Source organism: Pseudomyrmex gracilis, unplaced genomic scaffold (assembly GCF_002006095.1).
Source record: "Pseudomyrmex gracilis isolate BER0280 unplaced genomic scaffold, ASM200609v1 scaffold_448, whole genome shotgun sequence".
Lineage (NCBI taxonomy): Eukaryota > Metazoa > Arthropoda > Insecta > Hymenoptera > Formicidae > Pseudomyrmex > Pseudomyrmex gracilis.
The window spans coordinates 1-25,232 of record NW_018021032.1 but is presented as its reverse complement, the minus strand read 5'-3'; the positions used below and the strand labels follow the sequence as shown (position 1 = coordinate 25,232).

General features: G+C 36.2%; 8 protein-coding genes and 1 pseudogene across 8 annotated transcripts in view; all 9 read right to left on the bottom strand.

Annotated features, from left to right (window-relative positions):
- The window catches only part of LOC109860683 (odorant receptor 83a-like), a 2,019-nt gene extending 1,408 nt beyond the window's left edge, over positions 1-611 (bottom strand). The window contains exon 1 of the mRNA XM_020439954.1: positions 7-611. Within this exon, the coding sequence (XP_020295543.1) occupies positions 7-611 (605 nt within the window). The remainder of the gene's footprint in view (positions 1-6) is intronic.
- Positions 612-1,057: 446 nt separating this feature from the next.
- LOC109860682 (odorant receptor 4-like) lies at positions 1,058-3,090 on the bottom strand. Its single transcript, XM_020439953.1, has 5 exons — positions 2,294-3,090; positions 1,928-2,027; positions 1,691-1,801; positions 1,328-1,483; positions 1,058-1,111 (listed from the first exon to the last, which is right to left on the bottom strand). The coding sequence occupies exons 1-5, from the start codon at positions 3,088-3,090 to the stop codon at positions 1,058-1,060; spliced, it is 1,218 nt and encodes a 405-aa protein (XP_020295542.1).
- A 539-nt stretch (positions 3,091-3,629) lies between these two features.
- LOC109860696 (odorant receptor 82a-like) lies at positions 3,630-5,752 on the bottom strand. The gene is made up of 4 exons (XM_020439969.1): positions 4,738-5,752; positions 4,321-4,420; positions 3,964-4,074; positions 3,630-3,855 (listed from the first exon to the last, which is right to left on the bottom strand). The coding sequence occupies exons 1-4, from the start codon at positions 5,535-5,537 to the stop codon at positions 3,667-3,669; spliced, it is 1,200 nt and encodes a 399-aa protein (XP_020295558.1). The 5' UTR covers positions 5,538-5,752; the 3' UTR covers positions 3,630-3,666.
- A 714-nt stretch (positions 5,753-6,466) lies between these two features.
- LOC109860680 (odorant receptor 4-like) lies at positions 6,467-9,307 on the bottom strand. Its single transcript, XM_020439952.1, has 5 exons — positions 8,508-9,307; positions 7,188-7,287; positions 6,848-6,958; positions 6,584-6,739; positions 6,467-6,523 (listed from the first exon to the last, which is right to left on the bottom strand). The coding sequence occupies exons 1-5, from the start codon at positions 9,305-9,307 to the stop codon at positions 6,467-6,469; spliced, it is 1,224 nt and encodes a 407-aa protein (XP_020295541.1).
- A 391-nt stretch (positions 9,308-9,698) lies between these two features.
- LOC109860679 (odorant receptor 82a-like) lies at positions 9,699-11,771 on the bottom strand. The gene is made up of 5 exons (XM_020439951.1): positions 10,969-11,771; positions 10,618-10,717; positions 10,412-10,522; positions 10,018-10,173; positions 9,699-9,755 (listed from the first exon to the last, which is right to left on the bottom strand). Exons 1-5 carry the CDS (start codon positions 11,769-11,771, stop codon positions 9,699-9,701), a joined length of 1,227 nt encoding a protein of 408 aa, XP_020295540.1.
- Positions 11,772-12,319: 548 nt separating this feature from the next.
- On the bottom strand, positions 12,320-14,250 carry LOC109860678. Its single transcript, XM_020439950.1, has 5 exons — positions 13,460-14,250; positions 13,209-13,308; positions 12,923-13,033; positions 12,619-12,774; positions 12,320-12,385 (listed from the first exon to the last, which is right to left on the bottom strand). The coding sequence occupies exons 1-5, from the start codon at positions 14,248-14,250 to the stop codon at positions 12,320-12,322; spliced, it is 1,224 nt and encodes a 407-aa protein (XP_020295539.1).
- A 629-nt stretch (positions 14,251-14,879) lies between these two features.
- LOC109860677 lies at positions 14,880-16,855 on the bottom strand. Its single transcript, XM_020439949.1, has 5 exons — positions 16,062-16,855; positions 15,780-15,879; positions 15,506-15,616; positions 15,194-15,349; positions 14,880-14,945 (listed from the first exon to the last, which is right to left on the bottom strand). The coding sequence occupies exons 1-5, from the start codon at positions 16,853-16,855 to the stop codon at positions 14,880-14,882; spliced, it is 1,227 nt and encodes a 408-aa protein (XP_020295538.1).
- Positions 16,856-18,150: 1,295 nt separating this feature from the next.
- LOC109860676 lies at positions 18,151-18,793 on the bottom strand (annotated as a pseudogene).
- A 725-nt stretch (positions 18,794-19,518) lies between these two features.
- Positions 19,519-21,464, bottom strand: LOC109860675. The gene is made up of 5 exons (XM_020439948.1): positions 20,647-21,464; positions 20,281-20,380; positions 20,063-20,173; positions 19,716-19,871; positions 19,519-19,596 (listed from the first exon to the last, which is right to left on the bottom strand). Exons 1-5 carry the CDS (start codon positions 21,462-21,464, stop codon positions 19,543-19,545), a joined length of 1,239 nt encoding a protein of 412 aa, XP_020295537.1. The 3' UTR covers positions 19,519-19,542.
- Positions 21,465-25,232: the final 3,768 nt, after the last annotated feature.

The following is a 25,232-nucleotide window of genomic DNA, read 5'->3' as shown; positions in this document are numbered from 1 at the left end:
ACGAACTGCACGATCAGCAGGATTTCGTTCACGGGGCTGAATCTCGCGTCGATGATTTTGCTGTACATCGGACACGTCATCGGATACATCTTGAAGGTCCCGTTGCCGACGGTGAACGAAACGGTTCTCAGGAGTTTGATCACGGTGAAAAAAACTGAGGAGGTGTACAAAAATATCGCGCACATTCCGGCGATGAAGCGGCCGAACCGGGCGTGCTGCAGCATCACTTCGCGATCGTCGAATCTTTGCACGCGCTTCCAATCCATCTCCATGTGCTTCATGAGCTCGTAGATGTCTTTGTTGCGCTTAAACAGCACACAGTAATTCAACGCTCCCAGAAGTCTGAAAATCAGCGGAACAACGGCGTTCAGTTTGGACTCTATGTTCACGTTCTCGAACATCACATATAGTATACACGGGATCATATTGAGTGCGGTCGTGATCGCGAAGATACCGATCTGCATCGACACAGCAATTCTCCTCACTGTGCTCGGCGCGGTCAACTGCGGCCAGGCGCCGATCGACTTAAGAAACCATCGATTCAGTTGAAGACTGTAATCGTTATAACATTTTATATCAGTACTCGGTGACACAACATCTGATTTTATCATGGTTGCTTCACGGGCGGACCTGATGCTCTGTCATAATGTGATGAACAATAGTGTGCCTAAGGGGTTGAAATAGCGTCTGCGCCAACACGGGTAAAAGTTTGACGACTACGAATGTAATTTTTTTTCAGTCGGATACACTTATGTATTACCGATCAATAATCACTGTTCGTGACTGATACCTTGTCGTGTTAGTTTAATAAAAGACATGCTGAGAACAACATGAGAACACTTTTGAAGTGATTACGCAATGGTGCAGTGTTGAGCCTTGGTTAAATGAATTTCAGGAAAACGTTCAGGAATGACATCTGTGCTTTTGAGAAAAACGTAAGTGTAAAAAATCTTGTCATGATGTATTATAAACAAGTTTTATTAACTATCTATTCTATTTTTTTGTGAAAAATGTTTCATGTTTGTGTTTCATGTAAGTTGTTTTTTTTCTTATCATTTCATGTAGTCATTGTTCGCAAAAGGTTCAAATACGCCATGGAAGTTTTAATTACCTGGAACAGCAAAATTCCAGTTTCTATCGCTAAGAAACATTTGTGAAATCTTTGATTAAAAAAGATTTTTTATAATTAATATTTTGTTGAAATTCAATTGTCAACGAAGTAAAAAACTTGAATCTTCTATTTTTTTGAGGAAACGAATAATAAAGAGTCAATTTTTTTACAATTCTATTTTTATCGAATGTTAGTGTTACATAATACAGTACTCACATCGCCAAAAGTTGCGATGGACAATTGGACTATCTTTCCCGCGGTCATCTTGATTATTTTACTCGATCGCATGATTATCAAAATAAAATAGAGTGCAGTTTTACGAGGCAGTTTATACCAGTCAGTCATATATGCCACGTCACCCACAGTTTTGCACTAATAAATAAATAAATATTTAAAATATAGTGTCTCAGATATATTTGAAAAAAGTTGATGTAAATCACTTTAAAAATTTAAAGACAATTACATTGAATTTTATAATAAAGTTTAGTTTTTTTATACGCATATGTTAGTATTTAGTAAATGCAACTATAAAAAATTTTGTAAGCATCTAAAAATTTGTTTAAATTATTTTGATATTACCTGTTCTGCTAGAGTTTCACCAATGTAGCAAAATATAAATACATTGAAACTCATCGATAAATATACTGTAATATACGATAATATTTTCATAGCATCGAATGAACCCCAATTCTGTAAGAATAATTTAATAAATAGTGTTTATGGCAAAAAAAATGAAATTTACATTGTTTTGCGCGACATCGATTCTGACATTTAATAATTAANAAAGTATTATTTATGTGTAGCATATACACATACCGTAAGAGAGTAATATCCAAGCAAACACATATTTAATGTGGATCCCGTCATTTCCGCTAGACATACTTTATGCAGAATGTTTTCTATATGCGTTATAAAACTGAGAAATATATCTATATAGATATATACACATTGTGTTCACATAAAACAATGTTATCTTTTTAAATGGGACATTTATTTTAATGGGAGATTTACTTATGTACATCTATTGTTTTTCACATCAATTACAGACCGCTTTTACGGAATAAAAAAACAAATATTTGATTATTTTTTTGCAATGCGAAAACAATTATTCGAACTCTACTAACAATTTAGTAAAGAGACAAAACCTTTCGCAAATTGCAAACAACGTTGATTATGAAGTACCTGAGGACTCTCAAATGATGATTCACAATGGTAGGTAATTTGTTCTCCGCCGAAANGCCCTTCTTGTGATCCTCNACGAGTTCGTTGAGCCATATGTACAACACGTTCAGCTGGCCGCAAGCGTGCATCGCGNAAACCGCAGCGAGACTGCATATCGCCACTGTGGCGGAGCTCAATGCAAANGACGACACGAACTGCACGATCAGCAGGATTTCGTTCACGGGGCTGAATCTCGCGTCGATGATTTTGCTGTACATCGGACACGTCATCGGATACATCTTGAAAGTCTCGTTGCCGACGGTGAACGAAACGGTTCTCAGCAGTCTGATCACGCTGAAAAACGCTGTAGAAGTGTACAAAAATATCGCACTCATCCCGGCGACGAAGCGGCCGAACCGGGCGTGCTGCAGCATCACTTCGCGATCGTCGAATCTTTGCACGCGCTTCCAATCCATCTCCATATGCTGCATGAGCTCGTAGATGTCTTTGTTGCGCTTAAACAGCACACAATAATTCAACGCTCCCAGAAGTCTGAAAATCAGCGGTACACCGGCGTTCAGTTTGGACTCTATGTCCACGTTCTCGAACATCACATATAGTATGCACGGGATCAGAATGATCGCGGTCGTGATCGCGAAGATACCGATTTGCATCGACACGGCGATTCTTTTCACTGTGCTCGGCGCGGTCAGCTGCGGCCAGGCGCCGATCGACTTAAGAAACCATCGATTCAGTTGTATGCAATAATCGTTGACGTTCTCGAAATCGGCGTTTGTCAGGACGCGCTTCGAATGCATCGTGATCGCTTTGCGAAAGCGACCGATGCACTGCCGTGTGACAGCGGCTCTGACTGTAACGAAAACTGTAAGTTGCGCTTGCGCTAACTTGCAAAAAACATCGTGAACCGACAATGAAGTTTAATCGATACAATCGCTCTCACAAAAAACCGTTGACTGTAAGGTTTACATAAAACCACATTCTAAGAAGTAGAATCGAATTACATTTATGAAGTTGACAGTATGGTCGGAGTTTTATCGTAACACGTTACCTATATAAAGTTTAACAACTAAGCATAAAACGGTAGCAATCGGTTGAAGGATAATATTTTAGGAAAAGTTTTGAAAGACCGGAAAAAGTAGTGACAAAATGAATCGAAAGATCATTCGAAATACTATGAAAAATAATTTTTCACGTTGTACTGTGATAGTTTATGTTATGTAAATATATGATATACAGTGTACTACCAACTAAAAAATTTGCTACTGTTTTGTACAAAATGATGTAATAATCTACAAGGCTGTCATAGTTCGGAGCATGTTTAAATACACCATGGAGGTTTTCATAACCTGAAACAATTTCAATATAAAAGATGATTATGAAAATGTCACGTCTTCATATGCACTCACAGCGCCAAAAGAAGCGATGGAAAGATGGACCATTTTTCCCGCAGTCAACTTAATCATTACACTCGATCGAGAAATGATTAGGATCAAACCAAGTACTGTTTTATGAGGCAAAAGGTACCAGTCAGTCATGTAAGCGATTTCGCCTACTTGTTTGCACTATTTAATTATTTATTTTAATGCACATTTTTTTATACGCATAACAAAGATGTGATTTTTATGCATTTGTTAAAATTAATAATTTAAGCTTCACAATAAAGTTTTTACCTGTTCTGTGAGTGCTTCGCCGATGTAACAAAATATAAAAATGTTGAAAGTCACGGATACATATATGATCATGTAGGCTATCGATGTCTCTTTCTCTATTACGTTCCATCCCTGAAAAGTTTCGTATACTGCTCTACAAAACTGCGTAATATCTGATTATTTTGAAGAATGATGTAATTTTGTGCATCAATGTCACAGATTAATACCTACGTTAATTTGTTGAAATTAAAGTCAAAGTATAGCATTATTAAATTACTCTTTTTTTGTAAAACGCTATATGTAAAAAAACACTGGTCAAAAATGAACGATTTTAGTCTACCTGAATTACATATTCACCTTTTCAACTTTTTAGCGTACCGTGATAATGTAATATCCGAGCATACATAACTTAATCGTACATCCTAGCAATTCCACAAAACATATCTGATTTAAAAGTGTCTCCATACGAGCTACAAAACTGTACATAACGTAAATTACAATAGTATCATTAAATATATATATATATATACATATAAATATACATATTTCATTTGTTTTGATTTTTACGACTGAATTAAAAGTTGCAAAAATGACATAAACATTCAATATTGAAAACCATACATACAATACAAAGTGTCAGTATCTGCAAAGTTACACAGACATTTACACAAAAAAAGAGGAATGGATTGTTACCAAAAAGAAAAAAACACAATTTTGAAGCATAAAAAATGGTTTTCACTTGTATCAAAGAAAATTATCAATAAAGTAAAACTTGTTTCCACTAAACAACAGTACCTCAATATTCTCAAATGATGCTCCACGATGACGGCCAGTCGACGTTGCACCTTGTCAAATTGCTTTCGATCGTCTACCAGTTGATTCAGCCATCTCATCAGCACGTTCACCTGACCGCACGCGTGCATCGCGAACACCGCCGCTAAGCTAGAGGCGCCAACTGTCACTGAATTAACGACAATGCTCGAGAGAAGCTGCAATGTGAGCGCGATGTCACTCGCCGGATTATATCTGATGTCTATGAACTTGCTGTAGGTGGGACACGGTAACACGTACACCTGCACAGTCTCGTTGCCGATGTAAGCGATTTCGGGCATGGTAAACGCTTGTAGCACGCTGTGAGAAAAGACGCCGCTATGCATAAAAATTGCGCACAACCCCGCGACGAATCGGCCGATTCGAGCGTACTTTAGCATCACTTCTCGATCTCCGAGCTGCGTTACCGTTCGCCAATCGGTCTTCATGTGTTGCACGCATTGACGTATATCGCGGCTGCGAAGCAGTAAAGCAAAGTAATTTATGGCGGCCGTGCTCCAATGAAGGAGCGGCCCTACGGCTCTCAGTTTCTTCTGCACGTTGGTCTCCTCAAACAGGATGTTCAGGATGCCCGGGAAAATCGCGAAGGCTAGCAGAGACCAGCAGACGACTATCAATATCACTGACACAACTTTTTCTTGGATCGTTGTCGTGGCCGAACTTGGCCAGGCACCCACCGGCTTGAGAAACCAGCGATTCAACTGAAGACTGTAATTACTCGAATTCCGATACGACGTGTCAACGGTTTTGCGAGTATAATGCATGATTAGTCGCAGGAGGCGCAGATGCTACTGAATGAACTATTAGAGTAGCATGCAATAGTCTCAGGAGGTAGCGCCTGCGCCAGGAAAACGTCGATATGTGACTATCATTGTTGCAGAGACTAAAAAAGAGTAGAACATTTTTGTGCGCGCAAGTATCGCCAGTCGATCGATACTCTCACAAGCTGCACTGATTGAGAGAGATGTAGATGTAGTCTTGCCGGAAAAAAAGTAAGTGTGATAAATCGTGTGTAGAAAAGTATATATTATGGCAAAGTTATTTACAATAGATATATTCTATATTTATGTATATACTTTTCCTATTCTGACACATAATATCACTCGAAGATACGATAAAGAGGAACAAAATTTTGGGGTATAATTAAACACACTTTTTTAAACAATTAAACCTATGTGCAAATATACTTCCACGATAGAATAAAATCACACACAAAATGCAACCGAAATATTTAAGCAAAGTACTTCATCACTCTCGAACGTCAACATGAACTGCACGGTCAGCATAATTTCATTCACGAGAGTGAATCGCGAGTCGATGAATTTGCTGTAAACCGGACACGTCATCGGATGTATCGTGTACGTCTTATTGCCGACGATAAAAATAAATAAAAATAATAAAAATTGTAGTTTTTATCGCCCTGGCTATACTGAAGAAAAATGCATCTCTCTGCGTGATCATTCCACAAATGCTGGCGATAAAGCAGCCGAATTTTGCGTGCTGCTGCATAATCTCTCAGAAAAAGTAATGACACAATGGATTGAAAGATCATTCGAAATACTATAATAAATACTATAATATAATAATTTTCATGTTGTAATGTGACAGTTTATGTTATGTAATGTAAATACAATATGAAGTGTAGTAACAACTAGAAAATTTACTAATGTTTTGTACAAATTGATGTAATGATCTACGATGCTGTCATAGTTCGAAGCATGTTTAAATACACCATGGAGGTCTTCATCACCTGAAACGTTTTGAATATAAAAAATGATTATGAAAATGTCACGTCTTTATATGCACTCACAGCGCCAAAAGTTGCGATGGAAAGATGGACCATTTTTCCCGCAGTCAACTTGATCACTACACTCGATCGGGAAATGATTAGAATCAAACCAAGTGCCGTTTTATGAGGCAAAAGATACCAGTCAGTCATGTAAGCGGTTTCGCCTACTTGTTTGCACTATTTAATTATTTATTTTAATGCACATTTTTTTATACGCATAACAAAGATGTGATTTTTTTGCATTTGTTAAAATTAATAATTTAAGCTTCACAATAAGGTTTTTACCTGTTCTGTGAGTGCTTCGCCGATATAACAAAATATAAAAATGTTGAAAGTCATGGATAGATATATGATCATATAGGCTATCGATGTCTCTTTCTCTATTACGTTCCATCCCTGAAAAGTTTCGTATACTGCTCTACAAAACTGCGTAATATCTGATTATTTTGAAGAATGATGTAATTTTATGCATCGATTTCATAGATTAATATATTATTTTATTGAAATTGTAGTATAGCATTTTTAAATAATATATGTAAAAAAACTGGTCAAAATCGAATGATGAAAATTTCACATTTTTAGTCTACCTGAATTACATATTCACCTTTTCAACTTTTTAGCGTACCGTGATAACGTAATATCCGAGCATACATAAGTTAAACGTACATCCTAGCAATTCCACAAAACATATCTGATTTAAAAGAGTCTCCATACGAGCTACAAAACTGTAAATAACGTAAATCGTATAAGTAAATATATATATGAGCAAATCCACCGTAGTTTTTAACTTTTATTGGAGTTTTTTATACCGATGAATCTGAGTTGTTTTTTATATGCACAAGACGTATTTTTTCTTTGTGTACTATCTAGAAATAACTATATATAAGAATGCAAAGCGTGCGTGTCATTGCTGGCATTTAAAAGTACACTAAGTCAGTAAAAATATAGAAAATCATAAAAGTTATTTTTTCCTTTCGAATTTGTGTCTCACTCTTAATACCTTTGTACTTGCGCCGTGTTATATAACGCTTTTGTAATAAATGGAAAAGTTAGTTCTTGCATTCATAAATTTTTTCTCTGGAGATGGATAATGTGCCATGTAACCATAAAAAATAATAGCTACTAAAAAACTTGTCTCTTTATTTTTGTAAAATATTAATTTTCGTTAAGTTAACAATATTAAATACACGCCGTTAGATTAATTGACTAACTGAGTTGCTGAAGTTGTAGCAAATACAAAACCAAAAACTTTAAGTTGTTAAAAAATGTGTTTCAAAACTGAAACACACATCAGTGTATCAAAGATTGCCTCCAAAAGCGTAAATTTCTTGAAAAATCCTCAAATCTTAGCACATATTCCAAAAAAAATTTTTTCAGTCCATATCAACTGTAAATTCTTTCTTATACCATAACTTACAACGGAATCCATGTGGCCACAATTTTTAAANCCAATTTTATTAGTTATGACGTTAAAAGTGCGCAATTTAAAAATGGTTGCATTGTAAAACTAGAAAGAAATATAAGTCAACCCCAATCAGATAAATTTTGCGTCGTTTACTTAAAACCATTAACGCGTGTAGATTTGGTGTTTTTTAACTTATTTCCAGACATGTTCGTCAATATAAGATGTACGTGCTGCACATTTGAAAAAAAATAAATTTTCAAAAAAGTTAAACCTACGGTGGATTTGCTCATATATGTCTTTCGGTTTGATTTTTACGACTGAAGTTTTCAAGTTGCAAGAGTGGCATAAACATTCAATATTGAAAACTATGCATAAAACAATAAAAAATGTTATTATCTGCAAAGTTACACAAAGATTTACACAAAACAAAGAAAACTGGATTAACAAAGAAAAACAAAATCTCGAAATATAAAAAATGATTTTCACCTACATAACAAAAAATTTTTAATAAAATAAAATTTGTTTATTTTGCAACAGTACCTCAATACTCTCACGTGATGCTCCACGATAACGGCCAGTCGACGTTGCACCTTGTCAAATTGCTTTCGATCGTCTACCAGTTGATTCAGCCACCTCATCAGCACGTTCAACTGACCGCACGCGTGCATCGCGAACACCGCCGCTAGACTGCAGGCGCCAACTGTCACTGAATTGACGACAATGCTTGAGAGGAGCTGCAACGTGAGCGCGATGTCACTCGCCGGTTTATATCTAATGTCTACGAACTTGCTGTAGGTGGGACACGGCAACACGTGCACCTGTACGCTCTCGTTGCCGATGTATGCGATTTCGGGCATGGTAACCGCTTGTAGCACGCTGTGAGAAAAAACGCCGCTATGCATGAAAATTGCGCACAACCCCGCGACGAATCGGCCGATTCGAGCGTACTTTAGCATCACTTGTCGATCTCCGAGCTGCGACACCGTTCGCCAGTCACTCTTTATGTGTCGCACGCATTGACGTATATCGCGGCTACGAAACAGCAGAGAAAAGTAATTCATGCCGCCCATGCACCAGTGGCTGAGCGGCCCCACGGCTCTCAGTTTCTTCTGCACGTCGGTCTCCTCGAACAAGATATTCAGAATGCACGGGAAAATCGTGAAGGCTAGCAGAGACCAGCAGACGACTATCAATATCACCGACACAGCTTTTTCTCGGATCGTCGTTGTGGTCGAACTCGGCCAGGCGCCCACCGGCTTGAGAAACCAGCGATTCAACTGAAGACTGTAATCACTCAAATTCCGATACGACGTATCAACGGTTTTGCGAGTATAATGCATGATTAGTCGCAGGAGGCGCAGATGCTACTGAATGAACTATTAGAGTAGCGTGCAATAGTCTCAGGAAGTAGCGCCTGCGCCAGGAAAACGTCGATATGTGACTATCATTGTTGCAGAGACTAAAAAAGAGTAGAACATTTTTGTGCGCGCAAGTATCGCCAGTCGATCGATACTCTCACAAGCTGCACTGATTGAGAGAGATGTAGATGTAGTCTTGCCGGAAAAAAAGTAAGTGTGATAAATCGTGTGTAGAGAAGTGTATATTATGGCAAAGTTATTTAGATATATTCTATATTTATGTATATACTTTTCCTATTCTGACACATAATATCACACATTTGTTTTCTATACAAAATATATATTTTGCATGTTTTTTTCTAACTTATATAGTTTACGTAGGTGTCATCGTTCGTAACATGTTCAAATATACCATGGAGGTTTTAATCACCTGAAACAACAACGTTCTTTTCTTCCTATTTACAATATAATTGTATTTTTTCAAGTTTATGCAACATCATATATTGTTCAAAGATACAATAGGAATAAACAAAATACGGAAAGTAAGAAATCTGAGAGGAATTATGTAATAATAATATAATAATATAATTGTATAATTGTATATATATAAATATATGTACAAAGTGTGTAACAGAATGTATGAAAGTTTTGTTAATATCAATTTCATTAAATGTAATACATGTATTACTTACATCACCGAAAGTTGCGATAGACAATTGAAATAATTTTCCGGCAGTTAGTTTGATAACGTTACTCGATTGCGCTATTATTAAAATAAGACCAAGAGCAGTTTTACGTGGCAATTCGTACCAATTAGTCATATATGCTTTTTCGCCGACATTTTTGCACTGAATAATCAAAGACATTAAGTTCTTTAGAAATGTATGTGACGATAAAGAAGATACAGAATGTATGTGACGATAAAGAAGATACAGAATAGTACAATCTTAAATCCACTTAACAATTTATTAAATATAACGAATTGTTGCGTAAATGCGAATAAGTAAATTGTGCAATGTATCACTACATGTGTATAAAAATGTCTCTTAATTATTTAAATATTTAAAAGTACTTTAACGATATTACCTGTTCTGTAAGAATCTCGCCGATAAAGCAAAATATAAAAATATTGAAAGCCATAGACACATATACAATAACATACGACGATATTCTTGCCCCATCAAAATCATTCCAATTCTAAAAAGTAAAGAAATTTGATTTAAAATTTTGTAAATAATAAGCGATTTTTACATGCTTTTATGAATATTCACCTTTTTAGACTTTTAGCATACCGTAATAGAATAATATGCAAGCAAACACATATTCAGTGTGCATCCCACTAATTCCACAAGACAGATATATTGCATAACATTTTCCATACGTGATATAAAACTAAAAAAATAATGTTGAATAAACAGATTTAAATTTATTAACTACAAATTTATAAATTAATACATTTTATTAATAAAATGTTTTGAAATTAAAAGAATAGGATCTTATCGATTGTAAGATGTTTAGATATTTCTATTTGATATTTTGGTTAAATCGTTGTAACTCAATAATCAATTGTATTCGATATATAGCACATTTTGCAACTAGGTAATAAAAACAGTCTCAGCGTTTGAGTAATATTTACAAAATACCTTAGCACCCTCAAGTGATGTTCTACGATAGCAGCCAGTCTCTGATCAGCAATCTCGTTTCCTTTGTCTTCTTCCGCGATCAGCTCGTTCAACCACGAGAACAGCATGTTCAACTGACCGCACGCGTGCATCGCGAAGACCGCAGCGAGGCTGCAAGCACCGACCGTAATTGAATTTACTATAAAACACGATAGCATCTCTACGGCCAACATAATTTCGTTTGCGGGACTGAATCTCGTGTCTATGAACTTGCTGTAAATCGGACAAGTCATCGGATGCACCAAGGCGGTCTCGTTGTCGATGACAACGGGCATCGACGTCATTGCTTTGGCTATGGTGAAGAGAAACGTTCCGCTTTGCATGAAGATCGCGCAGAATCCGGCGACGAGGCGGCCGATCTTGGCATATTGCAGCATCACGTCCTGATCGTCGGATCTACGAACCAGCCTCCAGTCGGTCTCCATGTGCAGCACGCAATCGCGGATGTCGTCGCTGCGCGCAAGTAGCAGCCAGTAATTAATCGAGCCCATGATCCAATGACTGAGCGGACCCATAGCGCTCAATTTCATCTGAACGTCTTTCTCCTCCAAGGACATGTACAGCATGCACGGCACCATGACGACCGCTATCAAGGACGAGCAAGCAAAAATGTGCATGTGTGAGGAGACTCTCTTCGCTGACGTCGACGTGCTCGTTCGCGGCCAAGCGGCAATCGGCATCAGAAACCAACGAGTAAGTTGAAGACTGTACTCGTTGTTGCTTTTGTATGCAAAGTCGATGCTCATTGGCACAGAGTAAGTCATGATCGCTTCGCGAAGGCGCACGGTGCACTGTCTTGTGACGGGACACAGTGCACCTGTTGAAGTTACGTACATTCGAATAAGCGCCTGCGCGAATCTTCAGAGCGGCTCGAACAAACGGAACAGTGTAATGTGCTTTCTGACAATGAGAGAAACACGCGTGCATGTCTGATCAATAATTGCTGCTCGCGGAAACGGAGCATTGACTGTCAAACAAAGAGCTTGCAAGGAACGTACATAATCTGCATAATGTTGCAAGTATATTTATTTACATAGCTTTTGCGCGCGATATATTGCATGCACACTTTTTGCAAGTAAATATCTATTTTATCTCTGTGTGAGTGTGCACATAATTATCTTAAAATAATTAAATTTTTCAAAGAAACTTTTGCAACACCCTCGTATTAATCTACTGATTTACGAATATTAAATATAAAAATATTATGTAACGTATGTGTACGTATATTTATTTCCGTATTCTGTTTTATTAAGTATTTTTACTATCACAGTTCTATACACAATATATTTTCTATGTACACGGTCTCTTTAAGTTAGTTTATTGCAGACGGACCCATCGTTCGCAACATATTCAAATATACCATAGAAGTCTTAATTACCTGAAAGCGCAATATCTTCTTTTCTGTTTACGATATAAAATAAAAATTACAAAAACGTTAACATAAGTGTGAAATAATTGATAAAAAGGGGGAACGTACGTTACATACCAATTTATTTATACAATTAATCAAATATATAAAGTAAAATTATATAAAAATAGGTTGAAGCTTTATTGAATTAAACGGTATATGATTTTACAAGTGTGTGAGATGTTTTTACCGTAATTACTTACGTCACCGAAAGTTGCGATTGACAATTGAAATAATTTTCCAGCCGTTAATTTGATAACATTATTTGATTGTGCTATTATTAAAATAAGTCCGAGAGCCGTTTTGGGCGGTAACTCGTACCAATTTATCATGTACGTTTTTTCGCCGACATTTTTACACTATTGAGTTAACAAATTCAACAAATTAAAACACTTTCTAGTGAAGCAAAATATGAAACAATATTTAAAAACCATTGCAACAAAAAATAATATAGCATGTAAATTAGATTATCATGCGTGTAATTCTAACTAAATCATCAGCTGTAACCTGTTCTGTGAGAATCTCTCCAATGTAGCAAAATATAAAAATATTAAAAGCCATAGACAGATATATAAGAACATACGACAATGTTTTCGCCCAATCAAACGTATCCATATTCTGCAAAATCACAATTTGAATGCAATTAAAAAATATCAAGAAACCTTGATTTTCCTTCACAAATATTAATATATACATATATATACAGTTCAAAACATTAAATGTCATCAAAGAAACAACAAAATTACGATAAAATGCGGTCGTTACATATTCACCTTTTACATCTTTAGCGTACCGTAATAAAATAATATGCAAGTAAACACATATTCATCGTACATCCCAGCAATTCCACGAGACAGATATGTTGCATAATAGATTCTATACGTGATATGAAACTGAAATTCACATCAACGTAATAGTATCGCGCATATTTTGAGATATAATTAATTACACTTTTTTAAACAATTAAACCTATATGCAAATATATTTTTACGACATAATAAAATCACACGCGAAATGCAATTTTTAAATACTTAAGCAAAGCACCTCAGCACCCTCAAGTGATGCTCCACGATAACGGTCAGCTTTTGTTCGACGTTACTTTTCTTATCGTCGCTCACGAGATCGCGTAGCCACGAAAACAGCATGTTCAGCTGACCGTGCGCGTGCATAGCGAAGATCGCGTCCAGACTGCACGCGCTCACCGTGACCGAATTTACTATGAAACACGACAGCATTAGTATAACCACCATGATCTCGTTTGCAGGACTGAACCGCGTATCGACGAAGCTGTGGCAAGTCTGACAAGCCATCGGATGTACCGAGACGGTCTCGTTACCGATAACAACGATCGTGGTCGACAGCGACTTAGCGACGATGAAGAGCAACGTACCGCTTTGCATGAATACCGCGCAGAAACCGGTGACGTAACGGCCGATCTTGGCGTATCGCAGCATCACACGTTCATCCTCGATCTTACGTACGAGTCTCCAGTCGGTTTCCATGTGTCGCACGCACTTGCGAATGTTGTCGCTGTGTGCAACAAGTAAGCTATAATTAATCATACCCATGATCCAGTGGCTCAACGGACCCATGGTATTTAATTTTATTTCAATGTCCTTTTCTTCCACTGTCACATATAATAGACACGGCACCATAATGACCGCAATGAGGCACGAGCTAGCGAGCACGTGCACGTGCGAAAGAAGTTTCCGCATTTTTGTCGCGGTGCTCAGTTGCGGCCAGGCGCCGATTGTTATCAGAAACCATCGTGCCAGCTGAAGACTGTAATTGTTATTGCCTGTGACTTCGAAGCTCGTTGGCACACGTTCGTGCATCATGATCGCTTCGCGAAGTCACACGGTGCACTGTCAGCGACGAGCAACTTAGTGCTATATTTGAAACGGGCGCCTGCGCGAATCTATAGAGCGGCTCGAACAAACGAAACTGTGTGATGTGCTTTCTGACAATCAGAGAAACACGCGTACATGTCTGATCAATAATTGCTGCTCGCGGAAACTTAGCATTGATTGCCGAACGAAGAGCTTGCGAGGAACATATCTATACAATGTTGCAAGTATATTTATTTATATTAAAGTTTTTCTATGTATGTGCGTATGAAAATTATGTATAGACACATACATTTTGCATGTATTTCAAAGATATGATTAGCTCTTGCGCGCGATATCGCATGCATATTTTTTGCAGACAAATATCTGTTTTATCTCTGTGTGTGTGTGTGTGTATAATAATCTTAAAATATTAAATTTTTGAAAAAAAACTCTTGCAATTCTCTCGTATCAATCTACTGATTTGTGAATAGTTAAATATAAGCATATTATATTGTTACGTATGTGTGTAATCGTATATTATCTCATTCTATTTATTAAGTACAGTATTTCTACACATCATAGTTCTATATAAAATATATTTTCTATAAATTTTCTATATACACGATTTCTCTAAATTAATTTGTTGCAGACGGAGCCATTGTTCGTAACATATTCAAGTACACCATAGAAGTCTTAATTACCTGAAACAGCAATGTCTTCTTTCCTGTTTACGATATAAATTAGGAACTTTCGAAAACGTTAAGATAAGTGTGAAATAATTGATGTAAAAAGAGAACGTACGTTACATGACAATTTATTTATACAATTAGCTGATTATATAAAATTGAATATATAAAGTAAAAATATATAAGAATATGATAAAGCTTTACCGAATTAAACGGTACATGATTTTTCAAGTGTGTGCGATGTTTTTATCGAAATTACTTACATCACCGAAAGTTGCAATTGACAAATGAAAAAATTTTCCAGCAGTTAATTTGACAACATTATTCGACTGTGCTATTATTAAAACAAATCCGAGAGCCGTTTTGGGTGGTAACTCGTACCAATTGACCATATACGCTTTTTCGCCGACATTTTTACACTATGAAGTTAACAAATTCAACAAATTAAAACACACTTTGTGGTGAAGAAAAAATATAAGAAAATGTTACAAACAAATTGCAAAATACAAAACCATAGAGCACTTAAATTAGCTGCTATCCATGCATGTATTTCTAACTACATCATCAGCTGTTACCTGTTCTGTGAGAAGCTCACCGATGTAGCAAAGTATAAACATATTGAAAGTTATAGATACATATACAATAACATACGACATTGTTTTCGCCCCGTCAAACGTTTCAATATTCTGCAAAAGCACAATTTTGATGCGATTAAAAGGTAAAACGAGATTTGATTTTCTTTTCAACAATTATATATTCGAAAAATTATTAAGTGTTTCATTGTTGAAAAAACAACAAAATTACAAAATGCAACATTACATATTCACCTTTTTTACATCTTTAGCGTACCGTAATAAAATAATATGCGAGTAAACACATATTCATCGTACATCCCAGCAATTCCACAAGAGAAATATGTTGCATAATAGATTCTATACGTGATATAAAACTGAAATTCACATCACCGTAATTATATTGCGCATATTTTGAGATATAATTAATTACTTCTTTAACAATTACACTTCTTTAATAATTACACTTCTTTAACAATTACATCTATATGCAAATATAGTTTTACGACATAATAAAATCACACACGAAATGCAATTTTTAAATACTTAAGCAAAGCACCTTAGCACCCTCAAGTGATGCTCCACGACAACGGCCAGCTGTTGCTCAACGTTGCTCTTCTTATCGTTGCTCACGAGATCGCGCAGCCACGAAAACAGCACGTTCAGCTGACCGTGCGCGTGTATAGCGAAGATCGCGTCTAGACTGCATGCGCCCACCGCGATAGCATTTACTACAAGGCACGACAATACGTGTGTGATCGCCATAATCTCGTTCCCAGGACTGTACCGCGTGTCGACGAAGCTGTGGATAGTCTGACAGGCCATCGGATGCACCGAGACGGTCTCGTTACCAATGACAATGATCGTGGTCGACAGCGACTTGCCGACGACGAAGAGCAACGTACCGCACTGCATGAACACCGCGCAGAAACCGGTGACATAACGACCGATTTTGGCGTATCGCAGCATCACACGTTGATCTTCGATCTTACGTACAAGCCGCCAGTCGGTTTCCATGTGTCGCACGCACTTGCGAATGTTGTCGCCGTGCGCAATAAGTAAGATGTATTTAATTATACCCATGATCCAGTGGCTCAACGGACCTATGGTATTTAGTCTTATCTCATTATCCTTTTCTTCCATTGTCACGTATAGGATACACGGCACCATAATGACCGCAACGAAAAACGAGCTAGCGAGCACGTGCACGTGCGAGAGTAGTTTCCGCGTTTTCGTCGCGGTGCTCAGTTGCGGCCAGGCGCCGATTGGTATCAGAAACCATCGGGCTAGCTGAAGGCTGTATTTGTTATTGCCCGTGACTTCGAAGCTCGTTGGCACACGCTCGTGCATCATGATCGCTTTGCGAAGTCACACGGTGCACTGTCAGCGACGAGCAACTTAGTGCTATATTTGAAATGGGCGCCTGCGCGAATCTATAGAACGGTAAACGAACGGAGTAACGAATCTGCTGGGTGAGACATACATGCATGTCTGATCGATAATTAGAAGTGTGTTCGCCGTGCAAGTGTTGCGGTGACAGTTAGCGAAGAGAAACGCGTTTGCGTAAGGAAGTACAAAGATCTTCATAGAACACATAGATTATGTGTAACATTTTTGACAAGATAAAAAAAAGTGCCTATTTTTTTCTCAAGAATTATTCATCCACGAGATACAAAATATATTTAAATATGCTGCTGATGCTCGCAATTACTTAGAACAAAGATACAAAATAGATTAAATAAAATTAAATAAAAAAAATTGAAATTTTATTTGTGATAAAATTTCTTGAGATGTATTCACATAACACATTATAAAAGATTAAAACAAATTTATGTTTAAGTGAAAACATATATTTTTGATATCGTCGAAATCTATTTTTTTTTATTGCCGAGTGTTAATAAAGAAAGTTGAATCAACTTTCAGTAATTTTCAGTATTAACATATTTACACGAATACAAACGTGTAAATATTTGTGTTTTGCAATTTTTCTATATATTATTTCGGACTCATTGTTGTATAATAAAATTATATATCCAAATAAATAAAATTTATAAATTGAATAATAAATAAATTTACATGAGTCAAAGCTTTAAGCATATTTAAATATGCTACAGACGTTTTGATTATCTGAAAAGTGAGTTACTGTTTTCTCACTATTCAGAAGTTGCAATTTTTTTTTCTAAGCGCGCTCTTCTTGAAAAGTACTTACGTCGTCGAATGTTGAGATTGACATGTAAAATATTTTCCCAGCGGTAATTCTAATAACTATGCTCGATTGTAATATTATCAAAATTAAGCTAAGCATAGTTTCATGCGACAGCTGATACAAGTCGCTTCACCAACTCTTGCACTGTCGTAAACTTCGTGAATTAAACATTTCTTGAATTAAAAGTTTTGTTCAAATAGACTGAAAATTGTACATAAAGACAGATTTCAAATTATTTCAATGTTTTTTTTAATTATTTTAATGGTTTGCAATGCACTATTCAAAATCATCAAATATCAAATTTTTATGTTATATACTTATTTTATGTATTGTTTGTCCGCAAAACAGCAGTTTGTGGGAAGTCAATTTTTAAATATATAACTTAAATTAAGAAAAATGATAAAAACTGCATGTCTACCTTAGTGTTTGCAGATGACGCTCGTCAGGTTTTGCTGAGCGACGTTACGTCTCTCCTCAACGAGTTCTTCTCGAGTCGGGACATCGTAACGCTGAGCTGACCGCAGGCGTGCATGGCGAAGACCGCGGCCATGTACGCCTGCCGATCCGTGTGATGTTGTTTACTACGATGAACGAAAGGCATTGCAAGCGTAAGTACCACCTTGTACACCGGACTGAACCTGGTGTCCACGATCTTGTCGAAAGACGGACAGGACAAGCGACTTATCGCAATTGTCTCGTTGCCAACGCGCAGGATTATCAGCGTTCCCCTTGCCATGTTGTACAAGAAAATGCCACCCTGTTTCTTCTGATACAACAGCAAGCAGTAATTGATGCCGCCCATCAACCAGTGACTCGCAGGTCCCACAATCTTTAACTTCATCCGAAAATCCTTTTCCTCGAAGACGATATACAGTGTGAAAACTACTACAGTAGAGAGCAATTAAAGTGTGACATAGAAATCTCAATATTTTTAACAAAATTTTCTCGGTGGCAGAAGTCGCAGGTACTTTCGGCCAGACACTTATCAGCTTCAGGAACCAACGGTTCAACTGAAGACTGCAATTGCTACTTTCTTTGCAAATGTTCACTGTGGTCGCATCGTGTCCGATTCGCGTAGGGTTCATCAGGTACTAGACATCACTACTGTTCGCGAGTCTCAACAACGCCAGCTTGCAGTAGTCACGGCTTATGCCTGCGCGGTCATACAATATTACATAGAGAAGACGGCAGTGCAACCGACGTATCGGCTGGTGTAATCACTAGCTATAGCTCTTGAAACTTGTTGCTGCACGGCAACTTTCCGTACTGTGTGGTAATAATAGAGAAAGAAATGACTGTAAACAAGCATCGTCACGAGTCATGTTATGTGAAAATACAATGAATAGTTTATTCGCGATACGGTAGTTTTCTGCCGTAAAAGCCACTTCTATCTTCGAGTGTGAAATAATGCGGAAAGGTCTCTTATGAATTGCAATTATGTAATATTTATGTTTATTAACAAGTACATTATTCTTTTTTTTACAATAAATGTTATATTACTGTGAAAGAAGTTTTTAGTTTTATTTATAAGTTACTATTTTACAATTGTAGAGACGAATGTTTCATTTCTATAAGCGCTAATTAGATATACATGTTCACAAGTGGGTAATCGCCGTCTCAATCTGTTTATTTCATGCGTAATAAGTCGTTCAAACTCTAAACACGTGAGAAAAATCGAGAAGTCATGCGGAGAATTTGTGTCAATACTTACGTCAAGTGAGTAAAACTGCTCGTAGACAACTGATGAGATTTCTGAACGACGTGTGTAACGGAGCAATTAGAAATCGTGATCATCGGAATAACGGCGAGAGCTTTTCTTCATTCGTACTCACTTTTACGAAGTTAAGGTACGTAACATGTTCAGGTAAGCGATAGACGTTTTGATCACCTGTTTATTGAATAAATACTGTAAGTTATGGAGAAACAAACGTCGAGAGAAGAACTTATTAGTTAACAAATGTAATGTAATTGTCGCAATATACAAACACAGTACGTATCTTTACTTACATCTCCGAAACTGCATATTGATAACTTAATAATATTCCCGGCTGTAAGTCTGACAGATGAATTTGACATTGCGATCATTAAAATAACAGCAAGAGCTGTTGTTCCCGGCAGACGGTGCCATTCTATCATGTACGATGTCTCGCTGACTTTTTTGCACTGCTTACGGAATATCTTTACTAAGTAATTTTATATTAAATATTGTACATCCAAACACATAGGTCAGCATTTACAGAATTGTATTTACAGAATTAGTTAAGTATTATTTGCTCGCAATATTATTTTTTTCAATTATATCTTTGCGAATGAAACTACTGTGAATATGAGCAGCCGACAGTTGCAAATCGTACCTGCTCCGCAACGAGTTCTCCTATGTAACAAAATATGAAAATATTAAAGATGAAAGATGAAAGAAGAATAATGTATGTTACTTTAGTTGCAAAATCGCCGAGTCCCCATTCCTACAAATTTAAATACTTCTATATTTCGGAAACACGTGAAAACGTTACCTGAGTATATCACTTGTATGTGCGCTTGCAAGTACGTACGCTTCATACAAAATGCGTACCATTATAACGTAATATCCGAGAAAACACATGTTTAAAGTACATTCTACAATTTCCACGAGGGATATCTCATGGAGTATCTTTTCTACTAGAGATATAAAACTGTAAAGTGAATATATATAGTTGACATTGTAAAATTATTATCTGTGATTTCTCGTAAGCAATTTTCTTTTCTGGATGTCACAGTGTGCCATATCTTGTTATTTAAAAAAAAACTTTCTGTTTTATTCTTATATTTTTTTTTTTTACTTACTAATATTATTCGTGTAAAAATGTTAGACGATAACAATTGAAAACAAATTGAGAACAGTGTCGATAATAAACGAGTGACAATAAGAGACAAGTTTATTTGACGTAAAACAACTCACCGTAAAATCCGCACGTGTTCCTCAATAATTATAGCCAATCTCTCGTTCACGCTGTTGTATAAATCTTTTCGTCCGTCCACCAAATGTTCGATCCACTGCATCAAAACTTCCAAGCGACTGTAAGCGTGTATCGCGAATGCGGCGGCGAGACTGCAAACGCCGGCTGTGATGCCGTGCGCGACGAAGCCTGTCAAACATTGCAGCCAGAGAAAAATCTCACTGACAGGACTGTAACGCGTGTCGACGATCGCTCGAGCAACCGGATACATCAGAGGCCGATACGTCAGGTTTATATTAGGCTCCGTTATCTTGCCGTTGATAAACGGCAGGGCAAGATAATAAAACGCGGCACCTCCGTACGAGAAGAACGTGCAGATCGTCACAAGACGTCGGCCGAACTTCGCGTTTCTGATCATGATCGTCCGATCGCCGTAATGTCGCGTGTTTATCCAGTCGTTCTCAATGTATTCGAGACCGATGCGAATGTCACTTTCGCGATAAATCAGCGATGAATATTTTACAATCGACATCAGACAGAAACTCAGCGGTCCGAGTAGCCTCAAAGCGTTGTACATGCCCTCGACTTCGAGCGCGACGTAAACGGCGGTGGGTACGAAGAGAAAACCGATCAAACCGGTACAAACTATGTTTATCAACACGTACGCAAACTTCTTCGTCCACGAGAGTTTGACCGATTTTGGCCAAGCACCAAACGGTTTCAGTAACCAACGATTCAACTGAATGCTCAGTTGCACGTCCTCTTCGTGACTGTAAGCAGTCGCGATGAAGTTTGACTTTGGCATGGAAGTTCCGCGCATTGTCGGAGCTCGGGGATAACTGACGGGATTGCGTGAGGTCTCTTGATGTGAGAAAGCGAAAGCGACTGCGCCGTAGGAAGGAAGTACTTCCTCGAAGGAAGAGTTGAAGCAACCAAGTTAGAACGTTGAAGGGTGCATTCTATAGCAACTTGTGAGTTTTATCAGGGAAACAATTGAACCGTTCCTCGCGCGCTTCGACGATCTTTAGGTATAAATTATTTGAAGAACACTTCTCTGGTCTTCGCGCAAATGTCTGCTGCGTAATAGTCGAAGAGAATTGCGGTATTTATAACGTTTGTTTCTCGAAAAGGACTTACGCGGCGTGTATAAGGAGCGCGCGCGTGAAACCTTCCTTCTCCACGGAAAAGAAGGAAGAATCGTATCAGGAAGTAAAGGGTGCATTTTATACGTCATATCGACAGCGAGAGAAGGGATTCGAACTCTTCGCGCGATAGTCACGCGTGAATTATGCGCGCAAAAAAACTAGCGCTTGCCGCAGATTTTTTCCGAAAAACCATTTGCCGCGGATTTCAATGAAAAAATTACATGTTTTGTTTTTTTTTTTCTACGGTTGAATACTGTGCACGCATATGCGCGTGCAAAATGTATCCACGTGTCGTCATTTGAACACATGTGAGATAAGTGGAACGTATATATATATATATATGTTTCTTTTTCTTTTTAAAATTTATATGTTAACATTCATAACACAAGATATATTTGTAATGATAAAAGAGAATTTTTTAATTTACTTACAGGTAACAAAAGCATTATTACGTTGTGCGCAAATTTTACGAAGTCAGTGTACGTAACATGTTCAAGTAAGTGACCGATGTCGTGATCACCTATTTGAATTTTAAATAAAAATAATGTACAAATTGTGCAATTAATGAGATGCGTTATAATAATTACTTACGTCGCCGAAAGTATTGAGAGACAACTCGAGAAGATTTGCGACGGTGAGTTTAACGGATAAATTGGACATAGCAGTCAGTAGCACGACAGCGAGACCCTTTTTTCCCGGCAGACGATGCCAATCGATCATGTACGACATGTCGCCAATTTTTTTGCACTGTTTATGGAATTGTACGCTTTTCTCACTGTTATTGATAAATATATTCATGTTTTGTGCGAGAAAAAAGTTTTGTAAACAATATAAAAGAGTGAATTGTAATATGACAGAAAACCCCGAGTAGAAATTTTCGTAGGGCCCTCATCAGATCCACATATGGCTTGCCCTACTTCCAAATCAGGTCCGGATCCGGTGCTCTAATAAGGGCCCTGTGCGGTATGTAACGCTACGTATCAAATGGCCCTGATCAAGCTGCCAGATTCGATCCTGATCAGGCAAATGGATTAGGTCCTGATCAGGCTGCCAGATTAGGCTCCAATCAGGCAACCAGATGTAGATCGGATGTTCTTATCACCGCATTCGAAGTAATAATTAATAAATGCATATTTTTAAATTTAACAAATGATTTATTCTGAAAATTATGAGTATTTTTTAAAAACTATAAACAATACATAATTATATAACAATATATAACAATATATAACAATATATTTTTAATGATAAAAACGAATAATATAATAATATATTTTTAATGTTTAAGACAAATAATATAATAATAGATATATTTTTAATTAACGCCACTTGTATTTTTTTTCAATTTTTTAATTTTTATATTTTTTTTTTTTTTTCGGAAAAGTCGTTGACCCTCCCAGTCTTTTGCGTTGTTAATAACTGTTCTGAGAGCCTCGATAAAATCTTTATCTTTCAAACTTGCCATATTGATTAAAGAAAATTCATCTTCAATTGCTTCTGCAATTAATGTAACATTAATAAAACAACTTATTGAATATAATAAATATATGTATATGTATATACATAAAATCAGTCATAATATAATATGATATATACAAGGTAAGTCTGATAAAATGGTCAGCACTTTTTTCTCGGTTAGAGATAAAGAAAAATATCTATTATCAAACTTGTAAGATATTAAGGGGGACATACTATAGTGACCTTGAATGACCTTTAAACATTTTTTTTACTTTAACAATCAAACATTTCTTTTTTTTAATGGAAGAGGATATTTTTAAGCCACTCTGTTGATAATACTCTATTAATCTTCGTGGAAAGCTTGGAATACTTGGAAAAAGAAGAGTGAAAAAGCTAGCTTATCTTTACCATTCTATCACTCGAGGAAATATGATAGAAGAATAACAAATAGTTTTTGCGTTTTTGCGTTTTTTTTTTTATTTTTTATTTTTTTTTGAAGTATCGACAAAGTGACTCAAAAGTATCTCTTTCCAGTTAAAAAAAGAAAAAGTTTTGATTGATAAAGTGAAAAAAATTTTAAAGATCACTTAAAGTCACCATATATAGTATCTCTCGTAATCTCTTACAATTTTGATAACGGATGTTTTTCTCCATCTCTAATCGTTTTTTTGAAAAAAACGTGCTAATCATTTTATTAGACTTACTCTATTTTTATTAGACATTTTATTAGACTCACCCTGTTTTTATGTATATAAATATACATAAAATACATAAAAATATTCATAGTATGATATATATTATATAATACATATTAGTATTATATATTATATAATATTGTATAATATGTTACCTCTTATACATTTACAGAAGTTTGTATTCACAAATACTTTTTTGCCGGTAATTTGCTTTACTGCTGTAAATCCTATTATTACAGCCCGGCTTACATATTTTTTTATAATATTTGTGACAATTCGCGATATCGAAGCATCTGTATCAATAATATTATACATATCGTGTTTCTGAAAAATAAAACAATCACATCATTATTAGAGCAGATATATCAATAAAACTATGACAATTTTATTAATGTTTAATATAAACATACAAGTTCTTCGCGAAAGATTTGATTATTATGCAGCTTTTCTTCTAATGCAACAAATTCCTCCATATTCTGCATAGGTGCGATTTCCAGCTTCCGTTTTCGTTGCACCGACATTGTGGCTTGCTCATCCCTTTGTGTTATTTTCGGCAAGTCTTTTAGCAACTTTTTTATTTCTAACAGTTCACTATGAATTTGTGTTAATTGTAAACTTTGGCTTTGATAAGCCTTTATTATTGTTCTTTTTATATCTACATTTAAAATAAAAACAATAAAAATAGAAACATTCAAGGGAACTAAACAGTAAAAAATTGTTGCTTTTTTTGTTGCTTTCTCTGTAATATTTTTATGAATATATTTAAAATCGCCATTTTATTTATCTCAAAAACCTGACGTGATAGACAATTTCTGAAGCCAGATTCGTGTTTAGCGCACAAAATTGCGTAAGAAACCACGATCAATTTTCAAACAACTTTTAACATCTTTAAACTTGCAGGTCTGTTTTATTTATTATTATTAATATAAATATGTAAATAATTTCTAAATAACTTTTTTTACCGTCTTCATCAAATTGATTTGGTAACAAAGCCTTGTTTAGGGAATGTATTTTTGTTGTCACCGATGAAAATAAATTTGAAGCTGAAGTATGTCCAGAATTTCCGATTTCATCTTCATGAAGTATATCTAAAAAAACAAACATTAAATTAATATTATCTGCAATAAAATAATTATAAATAGAATTGAAAAATTTATATACTCAGAAAAAATATTTACACTTACTTTGTGTTGTAGATTCATTGGTTTCATTTTGATAGTTTTCTTCACGTGTGCTCATTCTATTTTCCAAAATTTCTTCACATTCCGACGAAGCAACCTGTTGTTGTTT